General features: G+C 37.6%; 1 protein-coding gene across 1 annotated transcript in view; it reads right to left on the bottom strand.

The window, feature by feature from the left end:
- Nucleotides 1-14,314, bottom strand: part of LOC134586240 (collagen alpha-1(XIX) chain-like) — a 209,227-nt gene that overhangs the window by 115,684 nt on the left and 79,229 nt on the right. Inside the window, exons 18-21 of the mRNA XM_063441733.1 lie at nt 12,805-12,855; nt 12,687-12,722; nt 11,870-11,896; nt 6,607-6,660 (exon numbers count right to left, since the gene is read on the bottom strand). Of these exons, the coding sequence (XP_063297803.1) occupies nt 6,607-6,660; nt 11,870-11,896; nt 12,687-12,722; nt 12,805-12,855 (168 nt within the window). The remainder of the gene's footprint in view (nt 1-6,606; nt 6,661-11,869; nt 11,897-12,686; nt 12,723-12,804; nt 12,856-14,314) is intronic.

The following is a 14,314-nucleotide window of genomic DNA, read 5'->3' as shown; positions in this document are numbered from 1 at the left end:
CACCCATTCAACAATTTTAGAATCTAAACTTAAAAAGATTGCAGTTTATTGATAAGCCTTCTATGTGCAGCAGTGTCAAAATCCTTACTGAAATCTAGGTAAACAATGTCTACTGCACCACCCTGATCTATTATTTTAGTTACCCAATCAAAAAAAATCAATAAGATTAGTTTGGCATGATCTCCCTGAAGTAAACCCATGTTGTCTCTGATCTTGAAATCCACGCGATTTAAGATGTTCAACAATCCTATCCTTTAACATGGTTTCCATTACTTTCCCCACTACTGAAGTAAGGCTTACTGGCCTATAGTTGCCCAACTCCTCCCTACTACATTTCTTGTGAATGTAACAATGATTGGTTAAATAAGTCTGTTAATGGTTTTGCTAGTACACCAATAAGCTCTTTTATTAACTTTGGGTGTATTCCAACGGGCCCCATTGACTTTTTTTGTCTTTACTTTTGACTGTTGAAATAGAACCTCTAACTCTGTAAACTCTGTAAACTCACACTGAACATCAATCTCACAGAAACCTCCAATGTCTCGACCTAGAGCATTTCTCCACTAATCTCCAAACTCTTCTTTTACCTATCTCAAAACTCACCTGTCCTAGTTCTGCAATCTTCTTCTACAATTCCACCCTCTCCTCTGAACTAGACATCATGGCACCATCTACATTTAAACGCAGCAGGTGCCCCCAACAACAACAACCTTGGCACACCAAGCTGACTCGATACCTCCAAAAATGCTCCAGAACTGCTGAACGCTGTTTTAGAAAGTCTCACTGTGCGTCTGACTTTCTCCACTCTAAATTTTTGCTGAGCTCATACAGCTTGGCTTTTTTCCTCTGCAAAAGTAAATTACTTCAATACACTCAAAACCACACTCTCCCGCGAACCCAAACAGCTATTTCACACACACTAAACTCTCTTATTCGCCCTGTTGTTCCTCCTTCACCTACTAACTTGACCGCCTCAGACTTTGCAACTCACTTCACTGACAAGATCTCTACAATCAGGGAAGAGATCTCTCATCTTTCTTCTTTCCCTTACAATACTTCCCCTAACTTTACTCCCTCTGCTGTTCTATGTTCATTCACAACCGCTACATTGGAAGAGATTTCTACTCTGCTCCAATCTTCCCGCCCCACCACCTGCTCCCTAGATCCAATTCCCTCACATCTCATCCGTACTCTGTCTTCTTCTGTTTCTCCACCTCTCACTAAAATTCTCAATCTCTCCTCTGGCATATTTCCATTGCCCTTAAAACATGCAACTGTAACTCCAATTCTAAAGAAGCCCAACCTTGACCCTGACTCCCCATCCAACTACCGTCATATCTCGCTACTGCCTTTTGCATCCAAGATCCTTGAAAGAATTGTGTATGCAAGATTGACAGACTTCCTCTAATCCAACTCTCTGGTAGACCCGCTTCAGTCTGGTTTCCGCGCTAAGCACTCTGTGAAAACGGCACCCAAAGTATCCAATGATCTACTCACTGCAAAATCTCTTGGTCACTACTCTATCGTAATTCTCCTTAACCTGTCAGTAGCTTTTGACACTGTTGATCATCAACAGCTTCTTCTCATCCTCCACAATACTGGTCTACAAGATATTGCTCTCTCCTGGTGCTCCTCCTACCTTCCCAGCACTCTTTCAGTGTTTCATTCTCTGGCTCTGCTTCTTCTCCCCAACGCCTCTCTGTTGGTGTCCCCCAAGGTTCAGTCCTTGGTCCCCTACTGTTCTCCATCTATACTGCCTCCCTTGGTAAACTGATTAGCTCCTTTGACTTCCAATATAATTTCTATGCAGATGACACGCAAATCTACCTGTCCTCTCCTAATCTCTCCCCATCTCTCTTGACCTGTGTCTCTGACTATTTCTAACTGGATGGCTGCCCACTTCCTTAAACTAAACTTGACCAAAACAAAAATTCTGGTCTTTCCTCCCTCACGTGTTGTTACTCCTGTGTCGGTCTCCCTCCAAGTCAACGGTGCTACCATCAGCTCCACCACGCAGGCTCGCTGCCTAGGTGTTCTCTTTGACTCCGACCTCTTCCTTCAAGCCTCATGTTCAGTCTATGGCCAAATCCTGTTGTTTCCATCTCAAAAGCATACTTAAAGCCAGATGCGACTAAGGTGCTGGTCCATTCCACTGACTACTGTAATCTGCTTCTCAGTGGTCTTAGTGCTCCCAACTTGCGCCGTTACAGTCCATAATGAATGCGGCAGCGAGGCTCATCTTCCTGTCTGCCCACACCTCCCACGCCTCACCCTTCTGTCAGTCCCTACATTGGCTTCCTGTAAGATATAGGGCTTAATTTGAAATCCTGGTTCTTGCTTTCAAATCTCTACATAATGCTGCTCCCAGCTATCTATCCTCCCTAATACACAAGTATGTCCCGTATAGGCCATTACGATCTGCTGAAAACTTACGTCTATCTTCTGTCTGTACTCCTACCTCTGATGGACGCCTGCAAGACTTCTAGAGGGCTGCACTGTTCCTGTGGAGCTCACTTCCCTCCTCCATTAGACACTCACCCAGTCTCCACTTCTTCAAAAAATCATTAAAAACCCACTTCTTCATAAAAGCGTATCAATTAAACTGTTAATAGCTCCCGACTGATTCCTCTTTTGCAACTGTCACTAGTCTAATATTACCCTTACCTTTTTGTGTCACTTTACCCCACTCCCTCTAGCATGTAAGCTCATTGAGCAGGACCCTTAACCCCTCTGTTCCTGTGTGTCCAACTTGTCTGGTTACAACTACATGTCTGTTTGTTCACCCATTGTAAAGCGCTGCAGAATTTGATGCCGCCATACAAAAAAATAACATAATAATAATAATAATAATAATAATAATAATAATAATAACATGTAACAAATGACTAATTTGTCCTTTTTCCTAACTGAGGTCCATTTCCTTCATTTCCATCTGTAAATACTGAACAAAAATATTCATTGAGGCAGTCAGCTAGACCTTTATCCTCTTCTACATACCTTCATTCTTTTGTTTTTAATCTAATTAATCCTTGTTTTACTTTCCTTTTCTCATTTATATATCTAAAAAATGTTTTGTCCCTTTTTTTTTACTGACTGTGCTATTTTCTCTTCTGTGTGTGATTTGTAAGCTCGTATAACTTGCTTAGCCTCTTTCTGCCTAATCTTATAGATCTGTCTATCTTCCTCATTCTGGGATTTTTTTTATAATTACTAAAGGCTAACTTTTAGTTTTTTACTATTTTGGCCACATCTGCAGAGTACCACAGTGGTTTCTTAAATATTTTGCTTTTACTTGCATGCCTAATGCAATTTTCGGTTTCCTTCAGCAGTGTAACTTTTAAATAATCCCATCTCTTGGACTCCATTTAAACTGCTCCAATCTGATAATGTCTCCTTTACACATATTCTAATTTTAGAAAAGTCTTTTTTTTTCAAGAGTCTAAACCTTTTGTTTTTGTGTGATGTGACTCAGTCATTGTTCTTACATTAAACCACACTGACTGATGATCACTGGATCCTAAACTTTCACCTACAGAAATATCTGATACCAAATCTCTATTTGTTAACACTAAATCTAGTATGGCCTCTTTACAAGTTGACTCCTGAACGACTTGTTTTAGAGACAATCCCAGTAGGGAGTTTATAATATGTGTGCTCCTGGCACAACAGGCAATTTTGGTTTTCCAGTTCACATCAGGAAGATTAAAGTCATCAAGGATGATAACTTCCCCCTTCATTGTCATTTCAGCTATTTCCTCAACTAGTAGATTATCTAACTCTTCTATTTGTCCTGGGGGCCTATAATTCACACCTACACAAGTTACTGTGTGATTATTAAATTCTAATGTAACCCAAACGACTCTATGTTCGCCTCACTAACTATTATTAGGCTAGATTTTATGCTATCCTTCACATACAGAGACACCCCTCCCCCTTTCTTGCCTTCCCTGTCTTTTCTATATAAAGAGTACCCTGGTATCGCTATGTCCCAGTCATTTTTCTCATTATACCATGTCTCAGTAACAGAGACTAAATCTACATTATCAGCTGCAATTATTGCCACAAGTTCATGGATCTTATTCCCTAAACTGCGAGCAATTGTAGACATGACTCTAAGCTTATAATTTTTTTAACAGACTTGCTACAGGCACCTTCTGTCCTTGTTTTTTTTGTTTAGTTTTTTTTTTTGGAAGGGGGGGGGGGAGTATTTCCATTCTAAACAGAGCTACAATGAGAAATGAAGCCAAATCCTTGCTCCTGACACCATTCACCAAGCCACAAGTTAAAGTCCCTAATACGCTTCTGAGTGTTATGCACAGGCAGAACTTCAGAGAATAACATTGTGGAAGCAACCTGCCGTATGTCATTGGCAAAAACACTAAAACCTCATTTGTCCCTAGATGGAAAAGTGCATCCAATTCCTCTTCCTGCTTTGACTCACTTAACAATATTACAAATATGTCTCCTGTCTCTGTAAGCAGTAGCTCCAGGAAGACATCTCACAAGGCTACTATTGTCCAGCTCCTCACTTCTTATGATAGAATCCCCCAACAACAACTGCTGTCTATCAGGCCTCACCATATCCTTTTTGTCATTGGCTGCAGTCTTGCTCAACTTTGACATATAGGATGGTGGTTTTTACAAACTCGGTGCCTAAGCCTGTCTCCATATGAGTCCAATACATAAGGAGGTGGGGCTGTGGGTTTTCCAGAGAGAAGAACCTATAAAGTAGCAAATCTCAGTGTCAACATGAGCACTATGTGAGTCTGCTGGTAATGTGTCAACAGCAACACTAGGTGTGTCTGCTGAAAATTTGTCCCAAAAAGTCAAGCACTGTGTGTCTATCTGCTGAAAATATATGAACAAATCCCAGCTCAATGTACTTTCTGGAAATGCATCCCCAATACCAGCACTGTGTGTATAAGGCAAAACATGATATTACACCACCCTACCTCTCCAAGTACAGTTCCATTATTGCTTTATCCTTTATCCTCAAGTCTTAATAATGTCATATGTTATCATTTATTGTATCAGAGCAAAATAGTGTAACTCATTAGACAAAGCATGTTTCTGTAATAACACATCAATATATGTATTCAGCCCTTTCAGTGACCTTTTTTTGACAGCTATTTCTGTATTTTATGAGTCCAATAGATAAGGAGATGGTGATGTGGGGTTTCCAGAGAGAAGCTGGGGGTCAAATTTCTTGGGTAGAAACTGGCATTACCCCATCTTAAAACGTCACTGGCCACCACTGTATATTATACTACTTCTTTACTAAATGAAATCACATACAAACTACATCTAATATTTAAAAATGTATCATATATAACAGGGGAAACCTTCAGCACTTCAAATGTTGTTGACTAAATCTCCCCTTGTGGTTTGTCAGCATTATGGCTGTAAAAATATTATTGGAGGTGCAGTTCATACTTGCCTATCCCTGCTATAGAGCATCATGCTATATATCATCCATCTACATTTTGTCTAATGTCAGATGCCCAGGAAAAGTATCATGTGGAAGATTATACAGCATTCATTTTGTGCAAACATGGAAGCCCTTGTTGACTTCTGTTCACTAATGTGACTGCTTCTTATTCATATCTTTTCATGAATGATATGCAAGCTATAGCTTGCGGGTGAGTGTGAGCTGCTGTACGGGTATGAAAGTGCCTGTGTATAGAAATTGAATCAGTTTTAATTCTAGTTCATGATAGGACAGAGTGTCAGTGAACAAAACAAGACAGAATAACAGTGTAAATATTGCTAAAAAATTATATCAGTCCTTATATCAGTCCTTATATCTGTCCTTATAATAACATTTCTTAAGTGATTAGCTGTTTGCCTGACTGTTTAATTTCATCACATCGAAAAGGCAAAAGCAATGATGATTTACATCAGTTTTACATTAAACTCTAGGCTGATCATTGCATTTTCTAGCAAGTTTTATTTTTTTGTCTACAATCACAGAGTGTTTTGGAAGCTTCCCATTTTTCTGCTGATAAGAGCAAAACACAAAAGAATTATGGAATAACATGCTTACACAAGTAGCATTGCTAAATGGCTCATAGAGCTCAGCCATTCTTTAAATAAGTAAATGAGAAAAGATGAAATTTCACTTTAAGTATTTTCTTTTGGCTGCTCCCACAAGCAGACCCCTGAGACTTTCAATCCTCATAGATAACTCCTTGGAGACAAGAGAAAATGAAATCTTTTCTACATCTAAGTGTTCACACATACGTACAATGATGGATTTACTTTCATGGATAATTGTACCTATCCATCTGTTTGCATCAAAGTCACGAAGGCATGCAGCTTATTTGTATGCAAAGCCTATATCATGCTGTAATATGATTATGGAAATATGGAAATGACTTACAGTATTTTTTTCTTTTTACTCTAAATAGAGAGATAGATTTATGTTCTGTTGAACAGCCCTACAGTTTGTCTGTATCAAAGAGAACATACTCAGTACATCGTGAATTTGTAGGTATAAATCAGCCTCTGTAGCAACAGAAATCAGTACCTAAGTGCCTGATGAAAGTATCATGACAGATAGAAACATAAGTACCCAATAAAGAAACAAAGAAAAAAAAACTGTCATACCTTCTCTCCTGGAAGACCTTCCAAGCCTGGCAACCCCATTGGGCCTGCTTCCCCCTGGAAGATAAAATGCTTTATCAGACAAAATGATGTGGCCTGGTTATGTAAGATATAGGACAGACTAGTTTTACAATTTTACAATTCTAAGGTATAATATACTTTCTTATACTGTTATCATTAAACTAAAAGATAACGTATTTCAAATTGTGTTTACAAAGGAGTGGATACATTCATAAGATATTCAGCCTGAAGCCTGTGGTTTTGTTAGGTTTCAGCTCAATAACACACACACACACACACACACACACAATCATACCTATATTGCTGATAGAGTCAGACATACATATATGCAGACAAATACATCCGCACATGCACAGACACACACATGAGCGAATAGACACTTCAGAGGTAATGGGTATTTGCCCTTTAGTGATATATCTGAAGCTATCCAGAGCTTTATAGGCTATAGTCCCACATCTGGAGCTTGAGCACCCACAACTCACCATTAATAATGCTGCTAATTGAAGCAGAATTATTTGAGAACACTGTTCAAAACAGAATACCATATAATAGCTATCTGGGATGACAGAATAAAAACTAAAGATTTGTGGGGGTGGAGTAGGGGGAGGGAGGGTGATCAGACCAGGACACCCAGATTTCAAATGTAAAACAGCTTGCTGAGATAGTGGCATAAGAGGGAAATGGGATGATGTTAAAGTAGGCAATTATGTGTGAAAGAATGAGGTTGCATAGTGAGAATTACCAGAAATTTGAAGTGAATTTCAAATTTAAAGTGGACCTGTCATGCACCAAATAACGTATGCTCAAAAATATATGTTTTCTCCCAGCTGTTAGTTAATGCCTTGGTGTACAAAGGGACAGACAAAAGAGAGCCAGAACAGCCTATCTTCCACCATTAGCAACCACAGTGCATGTTCCTAGACTGCGCTTCTAGCACCTGATAGGAAGTATAAGAACAGGGTGACTTGACACCACTTCATTCCAACACCAGCACACTGGCAACAAAGCCAGGGTGCTAACGTCACTGAGGAGGATTCCCCTGCTTGGAGATGCAAATCAAAGAATACTGTAGGCGGAGCAGAGGACAGCCCGTAGATGGGTGTTACAAGAAGAGTAACACAAACTGTAACGGGAATGGAGAAAAGGTGAATATACAAATATTTCACAACGAATACACCATGGATCTTTGTCATATATGGTGTATTCAATGTATATGGAAGCAATTTAAGGTAATTTAATGTTTTTACTAGTTCACTTTAAGTCTAAAAAAGCAGAAGTTGGATCATAGCTGACTAAGATCATTTTTGCAGTTTACATATTTTGACCTTAAATTTAAAATTCACTTTACAATCCCAACAATTCTCACTTCAGTGAATACGCCTGTTTGCAGTTATAAATAAAGAATTGGTGAGGGACAGAACAAGTGGGTGCATAATGGAAGGCAGCCTTTAACTGGGAAAGAAAGGATGTGATGTTGGTATCTTGGCGGGGGGTTTCAATCACGAAAAAACAGCACATTAACACAAATTATTGATGAGTACTGATATGCAGTGGAAGGCAGTGTCACATGTTATAAGTGATCTTTTCTTTGCTTGGCAAGAGATACCTCCACATACCATTTTATAATAACTATATGACCAACAAGTTAATTATTCCCTTAAAGCAGGCTTATAAACCCGGTAGAAGGCTTATAAAGGCTATCATAATTAAAATAAAATTGATTTAAAAGACCACAATTTCTTTTTGCATATACAGATTCCGACAATGCAAAATTTATGATCTAGCAGAGTAGCATCTATGAATAATTTTCAGATAGGTCTCATAAAAGTTATAAAAGGTATAAAGGATTCACTTTTCTTCAGGACAAATAGCTGTAATAAAACATAGTAATAATGCAGCTTTAAAATACTGCATTACCCAAAGCGTGGGATAAGAGGGCATCAGACCTGTTTGAGTTACGATGTGAACACATGCACCTCTAGACTGGGAATATAGAAAATGCTTTGAAGCGTGAATGCAGTTTTATCTCTACCTAAGCAAAGCAATCGTTAAAGCCTAATTTTACCTATTTATTTTCACATGGAAATATTGTAAAGTTAAATCAACTCTACAATACTCCTGCTTGTAAATGCAATAGGGCAGATTTTAAAAAGCAATAAAAAGTACAATTAAGACGATTTTGCTAAATGATGAAAGAAAAGGAGGTTTGCACTCATTTTAAATATAAATTAAGATAAGAGATGGAAATATATATATTTGTCTATTTAGAGCATTATTGACATTTTTGTAAGGTGAGGTTAACCTGTAGTCGTACATGTGACATCTTCAACCTTTATACAATTTGATACCGAGATATCAGGAAATGTAAATTTAAAAAAGCATAAAAAATGGAAACTTGTATCAATCGAAATATATCTGTGTGCACGGCACATTGCTTTATTTATTTCTTTTTTTTAGCTTTAAATGTTTTGTCCAAAAACAGCATCTATGCATCATTTTTATATTAAATATAAAATGCACCTGGGAAGCATTGAGGCTTCCGAAGACAGAAACCATTGCTCTAAAATAAACCTACCAGTAGCAGTAAGACTGGAATAACAGATCATCAAACTGTAAGTGTTCTTTTAATTATTTTTATGCTTTGCTTGCCTGTGTGTTCAATTGCTCAGATTTTTCATTTTAATTTGCCAGAACACCATGTGCCTCTAAGCTGCTATTGTAAAATGAGTTAGAGTAGATTTGCAGATCAGATGCTTACAATGTAACTTGTCTTCTGCCGGTTACAAACAATAGCACCTTGTTTCTTAAAAGGAGCATTACTTTACAAAAATTACTTTTTTCCTTTAATGGTAGCCTATACGTTTCACGGATCATACGAACAGGTAGTCTAAGAGGAATTTGAGTTTAATAAAAGACAATAAATTAATTGCTTCATTGTAATTAAAATATTTCCCATGTAGATTGTGCAGGTAATGAAGGTATTGTACACCTAGACAATAATGTTAGAATGCCCTTGCAATATAATTACCCTCTCACTATTTGTGGTATTTATGTGGAAGCTGTGGCAAAATGTGTATTGTACAGTCTTATCTTTGCTTCTTCCTGCACCGGATTATTTCTCTTTGTCAAAATGACATAAATAATCAGTGTGATGTCGGATCTTAACAGGCTTTCTCTGTCTAGGATGGAGGTATCCCTTTAAACGTCTATCTTAAGATCCTCTAACTCTAAATTTAACCCTGTTTTAATCCTAATTCCCCCTTATCCATTTCATAACCTCTCGTAAAGCATGTTAAACCCTCCAATCCCAAACACACTCTTTTCCTGACCTCCTCTAACTCTTCTCTGGCCTAAGCTAAATTCTAACCTTAAATCCTCATTTACTTTAATCCTAACATTCACCCCTCTTAAACTTTGAACTCCCTAAATGTAAAAAAAAACCTTGACCTGACTACTAAAATAAAGCTCTCTTTAACTCTAATCCCATCTAACTTTAAGCCACAACTGGGTTGAACATGTTTAAACCTTTTAACATTACACAGACTTAAAGGGACACTTTAGTCACCAAAACAGGCCATGCCTCTGAAGTTTAATCGCTCAATTCTCTGACATTTAGGAGTTAAAGCACATTTGTTTCTGTTTATGCAACCCTAGCCACACCTCTCTTGGCTGTGACTGACACAGCCTGCATGAAAACAAAATGGTTTCATTTTCAATCAGATGTAACTCCTGCTCTGTAAATTGAACTTTAATCACACACAGGAGGCTCATACAGGGTCTAGCAAGCTATTAACAGTGCAGGAGATAAGAAATTTGAAACTAAACAGAATTTGCGATAAAGGAAGTGTAAACATTAGTTGACTCTTTACACAAGAAGTGTTTATGGAAGGCTGTGCAAGTCACATGTAGGGAGGTGTGACTAGGGCAGCATAAACAAAGTGATTTACCTCTTAAATGGCAGATAATTGAGCAGGAAGATTGCAGGGGCACAATCTATGTATCAAAACTGTTTTATTACGCTAAAGTTGTTATGGTGACCATAGTGTCCCTTTAGCACAAAACCCAAGTTTTAACCTAATTTTAAACTGATTATTAACTCTAATTTTAAAAACTATCACCCCATGGCCCAGAGGACTTAACCCAAACACTTAACAACAAACACCTTAACCCAGTAATACACACGTGCATAAATAAAAATGCATTTTTACACTACAAGCCTTAATGCAAATCTTTGACAACACAAACACAGACACCAGGACTACTACATTAAATCCTTTAAAAGGATTTATTTTTAAAATAGAATGTTGTTCTTTGTGTATACCCATGCACATACACATACACACATATATTCATTCCCGCTTTAGGGGGGGTCTGCCTTGACGTTGGCAAGTAGGCATTCCCTCCAATGGCCATTGGAGCAACTAAATGACCTTCATTTGTCTAAATATACATAGGGATTAAGGAGAGAGCGCAGGTAACTTTTTCTTTTCTTTGGTTTTTACACATATATTCATATTCGTGGGTTCCAGGCACCTTAACTGCACCTAGATGGTTGGTGGCCCATCTCACACCCTGTCCAGTCCCATCTGCTTCACATCCTGCTACCACCCACATATTCCCATGCACAAGGCAGCGCAAGGCAGAGGGCCTAGCTGTAAGTAACAGTGCAGACTCTGGGAGTTGGTGTGGCTGCTGGGCTGAAGTCGACCATGCAACTGCTGGCTGACACCCAGTGCTTTGGCCTGTCATCACCATTTAAATCATGGCCCAGACTGCATCATGTGTAACCTCATTTAAGGAGGGACGACCCAGACAAGCAGTACAGCCGCTGCAGGTATCTCCTCTTACAGAGTGTCATATGAATCCACCAAACTCACCTAAAGGAATCACAGCATTTTGCAAAGAGGAACAGGACAGAATTCTTTTATAGAGATGTCAAAGACTCATCTCTAGTTTTAGGAACACTTAACTGCGTTTTATGCTGTTAAACGATGCAAGCAGTTATTAAGTTCAGAGAGGCTATTACTTTTTCATACCGTTCAAGTTTATTTGGGTGACTTTTACTTTAAATACACAAAATTATTTTACCTTTACTCTCATTTGCTCTGTCATATTTAACATTTTGCATTAAAATTGGGAACCATTCTATGTCACAAATATGCAAAAAGAGAGGAAACCTGGGAGAAGCCATAAAAGAAATAACTGAAGTTATACAATTAATACTTAACTATTTAACGCGACTTACCATGGGTCCTTGATCACCTTTTAGACCCTAGATGTAACATAAAAAGTAAAATGGAGTTATTATTATTATGTTGGTATTGTATTATAAAAGGAATTATTTAGACCCATTATCTATATCTGTTGCATTTAAATAAAGTAAAAACACATAATGTGTTATTATACATTATCTAGATCATGTAATATTTTAGGTAATGTTGTTTTATCAATGAACATCAAAACAATTTACAATAGATAACACAATGGATGAGGGAGTGATAGGGAGTTGGGAGTAGTGCCTTGGGATAGTCTCCGATAGTATATATAAAAGGAGAAATAAAGGGACAGGGGAAAGTAATATAGTGGTCTTGGTTTTTAAAGCTGCCTTATATTTACTACCAATGCTTTCTTCAGCGCTGAATCCCATCTGTTGTTTAACGTTTACAATGGATGAGAATAGCTACAGGAATGGCAGGGATTAAGTATGGCATTCAAGAAGAAGACAGATAGCATAAATACCAGAGAAGGAATGCATTTTGACATGAAAGGTGGGACTTAGTAGAAGAAAAAAAAAGAAAAAAAAAAAAAGTAAAGAAAATACAAAACAAAACAGCAACAACCCACAATTCAATTACGGTACATATTATTTAAATGAGGAATATTTCATAGAGCCTAGAATAAAAAGTAGGTTATCATCAGCTTCCTCGTTAAACTCTTCCTTTTTTGTCTATAAATATTGGCATAGACGTAATTACCACCCATATCAACATGATCTTTTTTACCCATACAGGCATAGTGTGGCTTGCATACCTACACAGTAATTGTCAATAATATTTACTTACCGGAGGTCCAGGAGGTCCAGGGTAGTTAGCTGCTCCCTAAAAGATATGTATATTCTTTATTCATATGATGTGCCCAATACTATTTAGTCTTTCAACATTATTAACTATAATAAAATACCTGTAATTTATAAAGGCTTCCCATTCCATTTCTTTCAGTAATGGGCATACCCTTTGGAAAAATAACATTAAATATTAGGATAGAGATATATATGATACATTGAAGCATTTGGCATATTAGATTGAAAGTGAATTTCACAATAATTACATGCAGTGTGATGCACAGCCAATGGACAAATTGTTTTACAATTATACAGGTATGGTCAATTTTCTATATTATTTTTCTAATTATGTCACTGCTCTGACATTTATCTAGGTGGGTATGTTTCCAAAGAATATTGTTTCCAGTCTTTCATTCATAAAAGGCACAAGAGTATAATTTGTAAACAAGACATTGTGCCATTATTTATATAGAGGGGTTATTGCCTCTCAACATATTAACTTCATCTGCCATGTGGTGAAACATTCAAAATGGCAGAAGTATATGTGGAGGTAAGCAAATACAACATATAGTCACATTCATCTAAAACAATATTTCCCACAGTGCCACTCTCTGCATAGTTACAGGTGCCTCATTCCAGGGCACTATTTAGCCTTGCCCTGAATAGAGTGGAATGCACTGGATCTTGTATGTTGTATGAATTGGCCCCAGCAGCACCCTTACAATAATGCATGTTCAGGTGAGTGCACACTTTTGATTTCATATATGTATAAATATTTTAGAATCCAGGACAACTCCTGCATTCTGCACCTCTCCCTGTCACAAGTGCCTCATTCCAGTGTCCTTGCCCTGCATAAAACCCCAGAAGCAAGTTTTTCCCAACTAAGTGGATTAATCTCAAATATAGCAGGCATTAATTTGCTAGGATAGGACCTATCAAGAATGAGGTACATTGACGTTGTGGTAGGCTTATGCAATGTATGATTATATACTGAAACTAAACCCCCCATTATCTTTTGCTAGGTGAGATGTTGTTAAAAAAAACTAAAAAACCTATTACATTCTGTGAGACTTGAAATTGCTGTTTAGTGAATGAGTGAGTGCGCTGGATCTTGTATGTAGCTTGAGTTGGAGTTTAAGGTTCGCATTATTTCCTAATCTCTTAATGTTCTTCTGTTATGCATATCACGTAAGTCTCCGGATGACTGGTGTTTCTTTTAGGCATTGGCACACTGCCACGGCAGAACCAGAACAAGGAGCTAAGCTTTGATTTATACTGTTATAGCTACAGGAACAAATTGACTTTGGATAAAAAAAATTTTTTTAGCCAACTATATTTTGGTATCTTAAATTTAGGAATAAATATTTTGTACAACTGACTCCAACAATGGATTTCCTACTTCTGACAGAAGATTCATAAATGAAATAATTTAAAGAATATGTCAGGACATTGCGCGTCAGATGCAATAGTTAAGAATGGCTCGCAAATTCAGTAGACATTTTTTTGCTTTTTTATCTATAGTCAACCAAAACCTATATGTTATTAGTCTCCCCTTCTGTCTGAATTATTTTTAGAAACAATTTTAGCATAGGGAAGAAAAGAGTGTGAACATGTAGATAAGCAGAATGG

Source organism: Pelobates fuscus, chromosome 2 (assembly GCF_036172605.1).
Source record: "Pelobates fuscus isolate aPelFus1 chromosome 2, aPelFus1.pri, whole genome shotgun sequence".
NCBI lineage: Eukaryota > Metazoa > Chordata > Amphibia > Anura > Pelobatidae > Pelobates > Pelobates fuscus.
Note: the sequence above shows the minus strand (reverse complement) of the source record. Positions and strands in the feature narration are given on the sequence as shown.